Raw genomic sequence first — 13958 nt, 5'->3', positions numbered from 1 at the left:
CCTTGGATACACTTTATACTGCATGTAAGAAGAAAATAAGTGTATCTCTCACTTACTGTGTTGTACCTACAGCACACAGCACAACACCTAACCTTAGGGTCTCAACCAAACAGTTACGGCATGGATGCTTCCATATTACCTCTTTATTATACTATGGATAAAACAATTCTGGGTAACTATGTACTGTGGCTTTTCAAAGCTCCATGAGAAGTGAGATTTTGCAGTTCCCTGTTCCAGGGGAGTCTTTAAGCATTTCACTGTGTAGCAGAACTTCTTTTTTTGTAAAGCAATCTCAAAGAGAAAAAAAAAAAAGATTTATTTATTTAGTACGTGAGTGCTCTATCTGCATGTACACCTGCAGGCCAGGAGAGGGAATCAGATCCCAGTGCAGATGGTTGTGAGCCACCATGTGGTTGCTGGGAATTGAACTAGGGACCTCTGGAAGAGCAGCCAGTGCTTTTAACCGCTGAGCCATCTCTCTAGCCCCCCAGAACTTTTTATCTAAAGCAGAAGTTTTGGGGCTGTATGACTTAGCCAACACGCGTATCAACTTAACCACAGAGTGCGGCCAGGGGTGGGGTGAGAGCACTGTGTCTCTTCAGAGTATGTTTACCGTCTGCAAATGCCTTTTCCTCAGCTGTAGCTGTAGCTGTATGCTGTTCTGCGCTCATGTGCTTCTGGATGTCATAGACTTGTGATTGCTTGGAAGTGTCTATCAGATCAGAGGTGGCTGAGTAAGTAGCCTTGGCCTCCAGGCTTCTGGAAAGTACTGTGTAAAGGAATGAGCTGCTTGAATCTACTATAGTTTTAGTAAAACTTGGATACGCCATATCTTGGATGATGTAATGCCACATGGGCAGGCTTCTTCTTGTTGGTTTTTTTTTTTTTTCAGGGTACTGCCGTTAGCAAAGCAAATGAGGGTCCCCTTGCAGAGAATGACCAAGCTTTCTGTCTGTCAGTCAGGAAAGGAGGCAGTTCTGGGACAGCAGGGAAGGGCACGTGCATGGCAGGCCTGGGGGTGCTGGAAAAGGCCAAATAACCCTCAGGCGCGGGAACACCTGGAGGTGGGCAGACAAGGGCCTTGGACCACAGTACGTGGAGGGAGCCTAGGTACTGGGTCCCCATGCTCAGGTTGTGTTCTCTGTCTGCGAAACACCCCTCTCCGCTCTTTGACACCTCAGAGCAGAGTTTCTCAACCTTCCTTAATGCTGAGACCCTTTAACACAGTTCCTCATGTTGTGGTGACACCCCCTTCATCCCCTACCCCCCGCAACCATAAAGTTATTTTTTGTTGCTATTTCATAACTGCAATTTTGCTATTATTATGAATTGTAATGCAAATATCTGATATAGAGGATATATGACCCCAAAGGGGGGTCCCAACACACAGGTTGAGAACCACTGCCTTAGAGAGCAATGTCTCGGCCATACAGTGACTACACTGTGTACCTGAGTGTAGCATGCAGAATTTGTTCCATCCTACATAAGAGAGATCTCAGGCAATATTTTCGGACAGAATTAATCTTCAGCAGAATAATCTCTCCACATAGAGGAAGCATTGCCAATAACTTCAGTAGATAGAGGACTAAACATTGATCTAGTCAGGCTTACCGACATGCAACATTTCGCTCTGAAGGTTTGTGAAATAAGTCCTGCCTTACACTTGCCAAGAGCCACCATTTTGAATTGTTATAGCCATCATGGGAGGGGTACAGAGAAACAAGGGGAACACATTGACAACCTCCGATGCACATACCGAGCACCTCTGGGGCAAATGTGTGACGCCGATTCTGCGTTGTCTGAGCTACGGTTCCTTTCCTAGATGCAGGCTGCAGGATCATCCTGCAGGCACCGCAGGCTGGCCTCAGCCATTGCAATTTGAGCAGGTCAGGACCCAGGATTTAAGGCAACGGAGCGGAGACCAGCACTGGGCGATGTGCTGGTCTCTGGGTGGTGAGGGTTGATGGGTGGGATGGTTCAGGGTTGCTCTGGCTCTCAGTAGCTAACTAAGCAGGGTTGATTTGTGAGGCCGATAAACATCCCTGGAGAATTCCCAGAAATACGCAGGGAGGAGAATCTGATAAAAGGCCGGCCTCCCTGAAGAGAAATGAGCTGTTTATTGAAGTGAATTATGACCTTGTAGACTGATGAAATTTGGGACATTTAAAGCACGCAGGCTACTTCTGTGTTATCTGTGACATGGCATTAATCTTAAGGTGAGTGCCATAGTATTTAAAACACCACAGATTTAGTATGTGACTCAGTCCCCCCCCCCCCACAGACACTTATTTATTGTGTGTGAGAATGTTCAAGCACGCTCGTGTGCCATGCTGCTTGTGTGGGGATCAGAGGATAGCTTTGCGGGAATCAGGTCCCTCCTTCCATTGTACAGGGCAGAACTAAGTTTATCTGACTTGGTGACAAGTTCTTTTATCTTCTGACACATCCTGCTGGACATTAAAAAAACAAAACAAAACTGGGGTGTTTGTGAGGCAGAGTGTCATGCAGTAGCCCATGTCGGCCTCCAGTCTGTGCTCCTCCTACTTCAGCCCCCCAACCCCCGCCCCCAGGGCTATGGTTCCGGGGTGAACCACCATTGCCTGCTTCCTGGGGTGCTTTAATGTATAGGCAGACGAGCTCAAAAATCTTCCCTAGAAAAAGGTAAGAAGGCAAGGGGTCGTGGATGCCTTAAGCATATGCTGGGTTTGAATGATTCAGTTGCGGACAGAGACTCATCGTTTCGTGGAAGAGACGGTCACGTGTTCAATGTGAGAGTGCAAGAATGAGTTAAGCAGTGGCTTGGAGCAGGGGGTTTGCCTCCTGGAAACTGCACCTCTCTTCTCGCCCTACCTCTTCGTCTGTATTGATTTTTCTGTGTTTGCTTTCTTTCTCGAGGCCCAGGAAAAGGAATTTTCTTTGAAGTATGCAAACTCTTTCATCTCTCAGTGCTAAAATGTGGTCCTTTCTCTTTATGGATCTTTGACTTCCCTGCCTCATCTTACTAGCGTCTTCCTTTCTTACCTTCTCAGGATCAACACCTGCTCTTAGGAAACAGTATACTTCAGTTCTAATTCAAACCATCAGGTTAACCAATTCCAGCTCCCAAGACACACACACACACACACACACACACACACACACACACACACACACAGAGAGAGAGAGAGAGAGAGAGAGAGAGAGAGAGAGAGAGAGAGAGAGAGAGAGAGAGAGAATTCCACATATCAGGGGAGGTACTCTTGTGGAACATTTAAGTTTAGGATATGCTCACTTTAACAGACAATGGCAAATACATACTCAGTTTGTAATTCTTACACTTATAAATAGTTTTGGTTATTGCTATATTTTTTCTTGTACTTCCATGGACTCAGTGCCTAAACTAAACCAAAGGCAGTAAGCATATCGTCGAAGGTGGTGAGCGATACATTTACAAGACACAGGTGCAATCCTTCACTGGGCTACTAGCAATCCCTGAGACAAATCATCTTACTTTTCTGGACCCAGATTCCTTTTCCAGACAATATACCGTCAATGACTGAAAAGAAAATCCTCATTAGTAAGGTTCGTGGTTTCTAATTAAAATACTTTTCACACTCTATTCTCTGGATAAGAAATTGTGGGCATTATGTTACAGCTCAGGGGCGAAGAAGAAAATACGAACTTCATTAAGAACCAGGGCCCATGGCTCAACTGAAAGCCTTCTGAGAACACTGCATGTATTCAGTGCACAGGTGGAAAGTCTGACAGTGCTGTAGTCGCGACTTCTCTGCATAACAATGATTTTTCCTCCTCTTACTAAAATAGACCAAGGCGTGTTGTCATAAGCCCATGTATCACCAGCGACAGGATACAGTCGGTGGGAAAGGAGAGCACCTTCAACGTCAGGGGAAGATGACTGGTAGTTCCCAGAACTTTCTGAGTTGCCATGGATACCTGTCATCCACATCCAGAGCCTGCAGGTTACACTCAGGGACTTTTGCCAGATCGTTAATAATGTCGCCGAAACCCGAAGCTGCTGCGATGTGGACACACGTCTTCCCACTCTCGTCGTCATAGTTGATAATGGACGGGCCCTGATGATGACTCAGGATGATGGAGCACAGAATCCTATTTCCACTCTGCGAAAGGAGTTGGAGAAAACCCGTCATGGGTCTGTGCATGGGGTAGGGGTTGGGGGAGGGAGATAGAGAGATAGAGAGATAGAGAGACAGAGAGAGGGGGAGACACACACACAGACAGAGAGACAGAGATGGAGAGAGACAGGGAGAGAGGGGGACAGAGACAGACACACACACAGACAGAGAGAAAGACAGAGAGACAGAGACACACACACATACAGAGAGACAGAGACAGACACACACATACAGAGACAGAGAGAGAGAGAGAGAGAGAGAGACAGACAGACAGACAGACAGACAGACAGACAGACAGAGACAGAGCTTTAAAAGATAGAGGATGGCTCAAGAGGGAAAAAAAACAGAAACAAAGAAGAAAAAACAGGTCAGTCATTTAAAAAATTCTCTCCTTGGAAGATAAGGACACCAGCTTGTCAGGTACTTGTCGGCATGTGTGGCCCTCTCCCTTTCCAACGTGACAGCTGTGTCACACGTTCACACTTTAGAAATACACAAATTACCTCACCTCCCCCATTTTAAAAAATTCTTGTAATGTGTTAAGTAAATTCACAGTTTGTGCTGGGTGATTAAGGCCCGGAAGAGTGAAAATTTGAAAAGGAGTGAACTTTATGAACGCATGGTTTGATCTGTGGAGAAGCTGCCGCCCTCCTCCCTCCTCTCCTGCCTTCTCAGAGGTTCAGGTAACAACTTCGCTTGGCTTTGGTGAGATGTCGCTTATACGTGGTGACTCCATTTTGACTTCTCAGGCTGTTTTCCTGGGGCCAGCACAGAAATCTAATCCCCTACAATTCACACTGAGTTTCTTCAACAAACTTCCATTGATGGACGGACTTGATGGACAAGCATCAGCTGAGCTAGCCTGATGGATGGGTCACCTAGGCGACAAACTCCTCACTCGATCTGCTCATTTGACGTCCTCATTTCCCTGGACAGGTGGCCGTGAGGACACTTGTATGTTTAAATTCAATATTAATACAGCGATGAGAAGGGGACTGAGCAGTGACGTGAGCATGCAGAGAAAAGGCCTGTTCCTCAGTCCTGCGTGGTGGTGTTTTGTTGCACCTTACATTGGAGATCCCTGCCACACCGCCACATCCTCTCAGCTGCCCAGGACCCATCCTGCAACGTGGCACATGCTGAGCTTTTCCATCCCATAGGACAGGGAAAGTGCCTGAGCAATGGGCAGTGGCAGAGGCCGGGCAGGAGCTGGGCTCTTGACACAGGGACTCAAGGGTTAGAATTGTGTGTGCAGGCTTAATGGCCTAACCAGAGAATGTCAAGGTGGTGACCACAGCGTCCTGTATCTCAGGTGTCTCAGGGAGAGGGCTCCCTCCTGGACCTTGGTCATCCAGCTAGCCTTTGTTCTATGGGACTTGGATATAACTCCATCAACTAGGTAACCGTGTGCCGTGCCTGCCTGTCACAAGAAGCGGGCTACTTTTATCACACAGGGGCTTTTTATCAGTTTTTTCTAGAGTCTTTCATAGGCTATTCCTCAGTGCATTTTAAATGGTCAGGAATACAGTTGAAACAGTCAAGAGACTTTTTTTTTTCTTGGAAAGTACCAGCTCCTAGGAAAGGAAAGGAAAGCAGAGAATGCCAACATGGTGTATTTGCTTTGTTTACAGTTTCCTGGAAGAGAAAAGGACTTCAGGTTGCCAAGGGGATTCAAAGGGCAAAACATCCCGCTTTCAGTTTCCCCTCTTTATAGAAGAGAGAGCATTAAGGACAGATGGAAAAAAACAAAAGGATACACCTCACCTCTCTGTCCCTTCTCCTTGCCTGACCCATGTGAGGAGTCACTTGGCAGTGGCTGCAGCCCTGCTTAGGGCACCTGTGTCTGCCTCGTCTAAATTTCTGACCAGCTTGGGGCTGGAATACTGTAGACCGCCCTCCGAGTAAGGGCAGGCTAGAAATCGCACCTCACTCTACACTTTTCTTCCAGTGTGGCTCTTGTTGTGGCTTTTCCAGGTAACTCCTTTGCATGCTGCTGAGTCTCACATATAACATTGTTGTTATTTGTATTTTGCTTTTCTTTATGAGCTTTCTACAGACATAACGGTGGTAGCTGAGTGCATAGAGAGAGTGCACACTGGTTAGTTAGTTTCTTTTCCCTTCCTTCCTTCCTTCTTTCCGTCCTTCCTTCTTTCCTTCCTTCCTTCCTTTCTTTTTGGAGACAGGGTTTCTCTGTGTAGCCTTGGCTGGCCTAGACTCACTTTGTAGACCGGGCTGGCTTTGAACTCACAGAGCTCCTCCTGCCTCGGTCTCCCAAGGGCAGGGATTACAGGTGTGCGCCACCACACCGAGCCTGCTTAGTCCTTTTCTAAACCACTCCTGACAATGACCCCAGAGGGAAGCTACTGTCATTCTCTCCATAGTGGAGAGGTCAGACAGCCAGGGTGAGGGGGACTGGGGAATTTGCTGCGGACCACAGCTAAGAATTAGCTGAGCCAGGATGGACTCTGGAGAGTTTGTATGCTTTGGTCTGGGAGAAAAGGGATCCTGAATTAATAGATAATAATATTGCTGTATGTGAAAAAACAAAACAAAACAAAACAAACAAACAAACAAATCAATGTATCCTGACTGTGGATCCCTTTTATTTTAGGTGTCTGTCTTGGTTTGAATGAGAATAGCCCGTAAAGGCTCGTATATTTGAATGCTTGCTCCCTAGTTGGTGGAACTGTTTTGGAAGGATAAGAAGGTGTGGCCTTGTTGAAAGAGGTGCCTCACTAGGGGTGGGCTTTGAGGTCTCAAAAGCCCAAGTCACAGGTCTAGTTTCTCTCTCTCTCCCTCCCTCCTTCCCCGGCCCCTCTCTCTGCTGTCTGTTGGTGAGGATGTAAGCTCTCAGCCACTGCTCCGGCATCAAGCCTGACTGCCTGCTGCCATGTTCCCCTCCACGATGGCCATGGACTAAACCCCTCTGAAAATAGAAGCCACTAAATACTTCCTAAGAGTTGCTTTGGCCGTGGCGTTTCATCACGGCAACAGAACAGTAACCAAGACAGCGCCCTTTGCAGGAGGCTGCGTAGGAGGCGATAGGACCAGTTGGTTATCTGCACATGTGCGGGGAACTGTAATGGTTAAGTTTAGTTATCAACCTGACTGTATTAGAATCATCAAATCACCATGGAAACACATCTCTGGGTGTCTGTATTGTGAAGGTGCTTCCACAGAAGTGTAAGAGGATGGTAGACTTACCCTGAATGTGAGGAACACCATGCCACTGGCTACAGTCCCAGACTGTATAAAAAAGGAAGGGAGCTGAGCACAAAAGTGCAACTGCTTCCTGCCTGTGGGTGCAGCTCCTGCTGCCCGGCTTCCTTCCATGATGCACTGCGGCCCCTCACAGTACCCTTTTATCCCTAAGTTGCCTTTGTCATGGCAACAAGGATAATAATTAATGCACAATAAGGTTTCAGGAAATTCTGGTAGTCTTCCTACCTTGAATGAGGGGACATAAACATCACTCATCATGTGCTAGTGAGTGTACAAAGCTCAGGCCAGTGTGTTAGTATCTGTGCTTTAGTCACGTCTCCTGAAAGGCCTGCGTGTTTCTACAACGTGCTAAAGCTGTAGCCAGACAAATTAGACCGGGATGGAGATGATGAGTCTGCAGAGTAAGCATTTGAGAATTGGCTCCGGGCTAAGCAGAGGCTGACGGGAACACAATACCTCTGAACTATTAGAGTCTGAACTGTTCCCCGTCAGCCTTTTAGGGACCAGAGTCCTAACTATGGCAATAAGACAGGAGAATGGAGGGAAAATAGGATGACCGGGAAGGAAAAGCTATAATGGACTTTTCAAATGTAATGTGGGGGTCTAGGTAGAATAGTTGAAAATACAGACAAAACCCAAAGCACTAAAACTAAGAAACAATCACAAGTTTTCAGGATACAAGGCATATATTATACAAAAGACAAAATTTTGTTTTTTATATATATTGGCAACTAACAAATAGAATTTGAAATTAGAAACTGCTGTTTGGGATGTGGTTTGTCTTTTATAAAACTCATTCTGAAATTTAATTTCCAATATAATGGAGTGTGTGTATGTATGTGTGTGTGTGTGTGTGTGTGTGTGTGTGTGTGTGTGTATGTATGTGTTGGGGAAGGGAAGGAGAGAGAAGAAGGGAAACAAAAGGAGAGTAAAGGGAGGGAGAGAGGGAGAGAAGAAGAGAGAGAGACAGAGACAGAGACGAGAATAGGTAGTGTGTGCCCGTATGTGTACTAGTGCACACTCATATGTGTGCATATGTGGGGGGCAGAGGTTGACGTTGAGTGACTTTGCCCTCCACTCTCTACCTTGTTTTCTGAGACAGAGCATCTCATTGAACATGGAGCAGTGAGCTCTAGGGATCCTTCTGTTTCTCTAATGTAAGAGCATTGCACAGTGGGCCATCTAAGAGGTAATTAGATTGTGTGTGTGTGTGTGTGTGTGTGTGTGTGTGTGTGTGTGTGTGTTCTGGGGAGTGTACCCTGGTTCTTCTGAGCGTGGGTTATTGTGAAGTGTCTCTCTCCTCTCTTTTTATGTGCTCGCACACATGGCGTTTTCCTCCCTTCCTAGTTATCTTTTCTTCATGGAACAGTACGAGGAGGCTCTTGTCAAACACTGAGCATACCTGGCACCATGCTCTTGAATTTCCATACTATGAGCTAAATAAACATCTTTTCTTTCAAAATGACCGAGTCTCAGTGCTTCTTTTATAGGAAAATAAAACAGACCAAGACAAAAGCACAGTGTCAGCTTGGAAGCATGGCTGAGCAGTTATGAACACCAACTGCTGTTCCAGAGGACCCGGGCTTAATTCCCAGCATTCTCATGGTGGCTCATCTATAACCAACTCTAGTTCCAGGGGATCCATGCTCTCTTCCGACCTCCACAGACAAGAAGCATAGACGTGGTGCAGAGACATACATGAAGGCAAACTACCCACACATTAAAAAGTAAATGCCATGTAGGTGAGCCTGAAATACTTTAACTAAACAAGGAAAGTTTTTCCATGATCACAGTTGGGAAAAACCAGTGTTGTCAAGATGCCTTTTCCTCTCAACTTGATCTTCTAACTCAATGTATTTCCAATAAACATTGATTAACTGACTCTGAAGATTATATGAAGAAGCAAAACACCCAAAAAAGACAACAAACTATCGAGGAAGAACAGTAAAGTCTGGGGACTGCTATTTTACTTAAAGACTTGCTATTATCCATAGCTGTCAAGACAGTATGGCATTGGCAGAGGAACAGAAAAACAGGCCTTGAGAAAAGAGCTGATTCCCTGAAAACAGACTCATATATATTGTGTGAGCCAAATTTTGTCCTTGCGGCAAACACCTAAGAAAAACAACTCGGAGGAAGAAGTTACCTGCGTTCAGGTGTTCAGAGGTTTTGCTCCATCTCACCTCACTCTGTGCTGGGCTGTGGAAGGGAGATGAGGCAATGACACCTGGTGTCATTACAGGACGCTGAGAGCAGGGCCCTGCAGGTCTGGAATGACAGGGACATGATCACGGACAGCAAGTGTGGTGTTCTGAATAGATACGGCCCCCACAGACTCAAGTGTTTGGCACTATGAGGAGGTGTGGCCTTGCTAGAGGACGTGCGTCACTGTGGGGCCCAGCTTTGAGGTCTCAAAAGCTCACGATAGTCTCGGCTGGATGCCTGTGGATCAAGGTGTGGAGCTCTCAGCTCTGGCTCCAGCACCATGGCTGCCTGCACGCTGCCATGTTTCTCACCGTGATGACAATGGACTAAACCTCACAATTTTAAGCCTGCCCCAATGAAATATTCCTTATAAGAGTTGTTGCCAGCCAGACATAGTGGCACATGCCTTTAATTACAGCAGTTGGGAGGGAGAGGCAGGTGGATTACTGTGAGCTCAAAGCCAGCCTGGTCTACAAAGTAAGTCCAGGACAGCCAAAGCTATACAGAGAAACCCTGTTTCGAAAAACAAAAAACAAAAAAGATTTGTCACCAGGTGGTGGTGGTATACACCTTTAATCCCAGCACTTGGGAGGCAGAGGCAGGTGGCTTGCTGTGAGTTTGAGGCCAGCCCAGTCTACAAAGTGAGTCCAGGATAGTCAAGGCTACACAGAGAAACCCTGTCTTGAAGAAAAACCAAAACCAAACCAAAACAAAAAAGAGTTGCCTTGGTCATGGTGTCTCTTCACAGAAATAAAGCCCTAACTAAGATAGCTGTTAGCCGAGCTATAGACACACAGTGGAATCTTCTAGACAGACAGGAGGATAGGAAAGAGCCAATGGCTGTTGTAGCATATCCTTATAAAATAGGAGCCTATAAAATAGGAGCGGAAGTTGAAGTTAGTTTGAAGGTCCGATGTTCCACATCTCTACTGCTCTGGTTATTTGCGTCAAATACAAAGTCCTAATTATTTCCAAGCATTGTAGTTTCAGAGGTGATCTCATTGTACAGTTCGAGAGAAAGGCAGGAAGTTGAGGAAAGGACTAAGTGACAATGGGAAGTAGACTCATTCATGTGGAAACATTTGGGCCTGAGCAACAAGGAGCAAGACGCAGAAGATCAGGGTAGCAGTGATGGCCACAGTTACTCCTAGTCTCTGCAGTGTAAAGGGCAGAGTACACAGCTTGGGAATTTGACTATCGATACTAACCACGTGGAAGGGAAAGGGGACACCAGCCCTCCAGAGCCAGGGTTCTTTACACAGTAGTTACCAACTGTCATTGAGTAGAGAGAGCTGTGGACTCTTGGCTCATTAAAAAGGAATGCAAGCACATACCACCTGCACATAGAACACTGCACCACTGTGGAGTGCTGAAAGGAACCAGATCTATAGTAGATGCTCCAGAAAAAAAAAAGTTGAGTGATGGAGTAAGTCCATGAGGCATTACCTGGGGTACCATCACCGTCAGAATGCAAGCACTGAAGATGAGAGTAGATAAGACACTGGCATCCATTAATGTGAGTTCTTCTATGGCAGCAGTTCTTAACCCTAGAAGCACATTTTAATGTTCTGGGAGGAGGAAGGAGCTTTAATAACACCCACATCTGGGCTCCACCTTAGAACAGCTGAAGGAAAATCTAAGAGTTGGGCCTAAGCATCCATATTACTTAAAAGCTCTTTAGAAGAGTCTCACAAGTGCAGCAGGCTGGCATTGCTATCATTTACAGCGCGATCACTTAGAGCAGAGGCTGTCAACCTTCCCGATGCGGTGACCCTATAATACAGTTCCTCGTGTGGTGGTGGCCCCAACCACGAAATTGTTTTCATTGCTACTTCATAACTACAACTGCTGGTATGAACCTTAACATAAATATCCGTGTTTTCCATTGGTCATAGGTGACCCCTATGAAAGAGTCCTTCAACCCTCAAACGGGGCACAACCCACAGGCCGAGAACTGGTGATTTAGAGAGTAAGGTACTCAACATGACAAGCAATTGTCTTTAAAAGTTAGGGATCATGCCGTGCGTGGTGGCACGTGCCTTTAATCTCAGCACTCGGGAGGCAGAGACAGGCGGATTGCTGTGAGTTCAAGGCCAGCCTGGGCTACACAGAGGGCTAAACAGAGAACCCCTGTCTTAAAAAAAAAAAAAAAGGTTAGGGATCATAACAGAGCCACCTGTGTCTTTCAGCTCCATCATCCACCCTATAGCGGTCATGTGAACAGATTCCTTCATACCCTCCCCCTCCCGTATATTTGGAGTTGAGCTGCACAGATATGGGGGGCACAGGCTCTCCTTAGACCAAACCCGGGCTGTCATGGAAATTCAGAGTGTGTTGCTCTGGCTTTAGCTAAACTGCTAACTGGATAATAGGAACAGAGGCCTCATCTCCCGAGGGCTGGGGTGGAGTTCCGGAATTGGCTGTCGCGCAAGGCCTGCTGGGACTTCGTTCCATTGCAAGGGCTAATGTAGGGGCTGACCTGTGCCTGGGATCGAGGACGAGGGTGCATGTATGATTAAATAATGGGAGTGTGTAGGAGGACACCAGGGCAGGTGGGGACGACTAAAAACAACTCTTGCTCACTTTGTGATTTTGCCCAGGGCTGGGTCCAGTGCCCTGTAACTGCCGCCGCCAAGTTTAGAGGCATGAAAACAGAGCAGTTTCCAAATGGCTTGTTTTTCCTTTACCTCAGGCACACGTGTGAGTCCTGAAAGTCCCAGGTGCTACCTCTGTCAACATGAAAACACTGAGTGAAACCGCAGCTGCAGCTGCGTAGCAGAGGTGACTCTCCCGCGGTTCTGAAAGGCTACCCTGACTGGCCAGTGGCAGGAAAGAGTGGGGGTTGGGGGTGGGGTCTCTGCAGCGGTGTGGAAAGCTGACTTGCTGAGGGCAGCAGCACCCAGCTGTTCTCCTTGAGGGTGAGGAATAGCTAACTCGGCTCATTTGTTAGTGAGCCATGCCCTTGGCGATAGGCTAGACTTCAGAACGATTAGCTGGCTTCTTCGGCTCAGCCTGACTTTCCTTGGACTCTAGAAATCACAGGCCTGTTCTGCTATTTATGGCTGTGCAGACTGAGTTGGCTCTAGTCCTGTAACCGTGACTTGGTTTTTCACTGTTCTGTGCAGAAGTCAGGATCATCTTCAGTGGCATGACTAGGGAGGGTTGGGATGGAAAAAAGTGAGCTCCAGTTGAAAGAGTTTGAAAGGATTTGCCCGATAATTCTCCGAAGGTTTCTGTGAACCAATAGTAAGCATTGGGAGTAAAGCACATGAGCATGTGTACGTGCCTGCCTGTATGTGCGCATGCGCTCCTGTGCGTGTAGCTGTGGGTGCGTGCGTGCGTGCGTGCGTGCGTGCGTGCGTACGTGCGTGTGTGTCTGCGTATCAGACTTGCTATTGCCTTTCTGGATATGGGAGGAGGTAAAGGAGCAGAGACTGTCCTCGTCCTATCGTATACATTTCAAATAAATGTCAGGACCAGCACGTGTGACGGGTCCCACTTTTGTGGTTGACCTGTTCAGAAAATGCTTAACACGGCTTTACATCCTTTAAACTTGAGACAAGCGCACTCACGGCCTGCTTTCTCACCTGGACTGCCCAGTGGAGAGCTGTTTTAAAGTCCTTGTCCACGAGGGTGGGGTCGGCCCCCTTCTTCAGCAGCATTTGGGTGTGCTGAGGCCGGTTGTGGAAAGCTGCCCAATGGAGTGGCGTCATTCCCTGCAACGCGATGATCAAAGGGAACGGAAGTGAACACAGGCTCCTGGGGGAAACAGGATCACATTCTTCCGCGGGCCAGCAGGCCACAGCCCCTATGGCTGCTACTTTTTACTTCATTCATTTATTAAACCGTTTGTTTGAGGGTTAGTTGGCGATTAACTTTTTTTTTTTTGTCAAGTTAATAGCTGTTGATTATCCAAAAGTGAGTGTGAGAAACAAGATGCCTGCCCTGGTTGGGATTGGGCTGTGGAAAAAAAAATGAAGGTGCATCTCAGTACTCGGGGACGCAGAGGCAGGCAGATCTCTGTGAGTTAGAGGCCAGCCTGGCCTCCAAAACGAGGCCAAGGCAGCCAAGGCTACACAGGGAAACCCTATCTCAAAAAAACTAATAACTGAAAACGAGGGGGGTGGGGAATGGGGGATGTAAAATGAATTCTCAAAATGAGCTCGTTTAGTGATTGCTGTTACCCACTGGTCAATCTACACTTCAGAATTTTTGGCGAGTGTTCCAAAAGATCTCATTCTTAGAACCTCTGCTAACTGAGGAGGAGATGGCCCAGTCTGTGAAGTGTTTGACCCCAAAGGCATGGATGGGAACCTGAGTTTGGATCCCCAGCAGCCATGTTAAAAGGCCAGGCCCGGCAGCATGCATCTTTAACTCCAATTTTAACTCCAGTGCTGG

General features: G+C 47.0%; 1 protein-coding gene across 3 annotated transcripts in view; it reads right to left on the bottom strand.

The window, feature by feature from the left end:
- The window catches only part of ANKRD55 (ankyrin repeat domain 55), a 92666-nt gene that overhangs the window by 24228 nt on the left and 54480 nt on the right, over positions 1-13958 (bottom strand). For 2 of the 3 annotated variants that reach the window (XM_084801023.1, XM_084801021.1), the window contains exons 6-7: positions 13148-13276; positions 3934-4118 (exon numbers count right to left, since the gene is read on the bottom strand). In XM_084801023.1, coding sequence (XP_084657149.1) covers positions 3934-4118; positions 13148-13276 — 314 coding nt within the window. The remainder of the gene's footprint in view (positions 1-3933; positions 4119-13147; positions 13277-13958) is intronic. The other variant, XM_084801022.1, reaches the window with a different exon arrangement.

Source organism: Acomys minous, assembly GCF_964271855.1.
Source record: "Acomys minous genome assembly, chromosome: 11".
In the NCBI taxonomy this organism is placed as follows: Eukaryota; Metazoa; Chordata; class Mammalia; order Rodentia; family Muridae; genus Acomys; species Acomys minous.
Note: the sequence above shows the minus strand (reverse complement) of the source record. Positions and strands in the feature narration are given on the sequence as shown.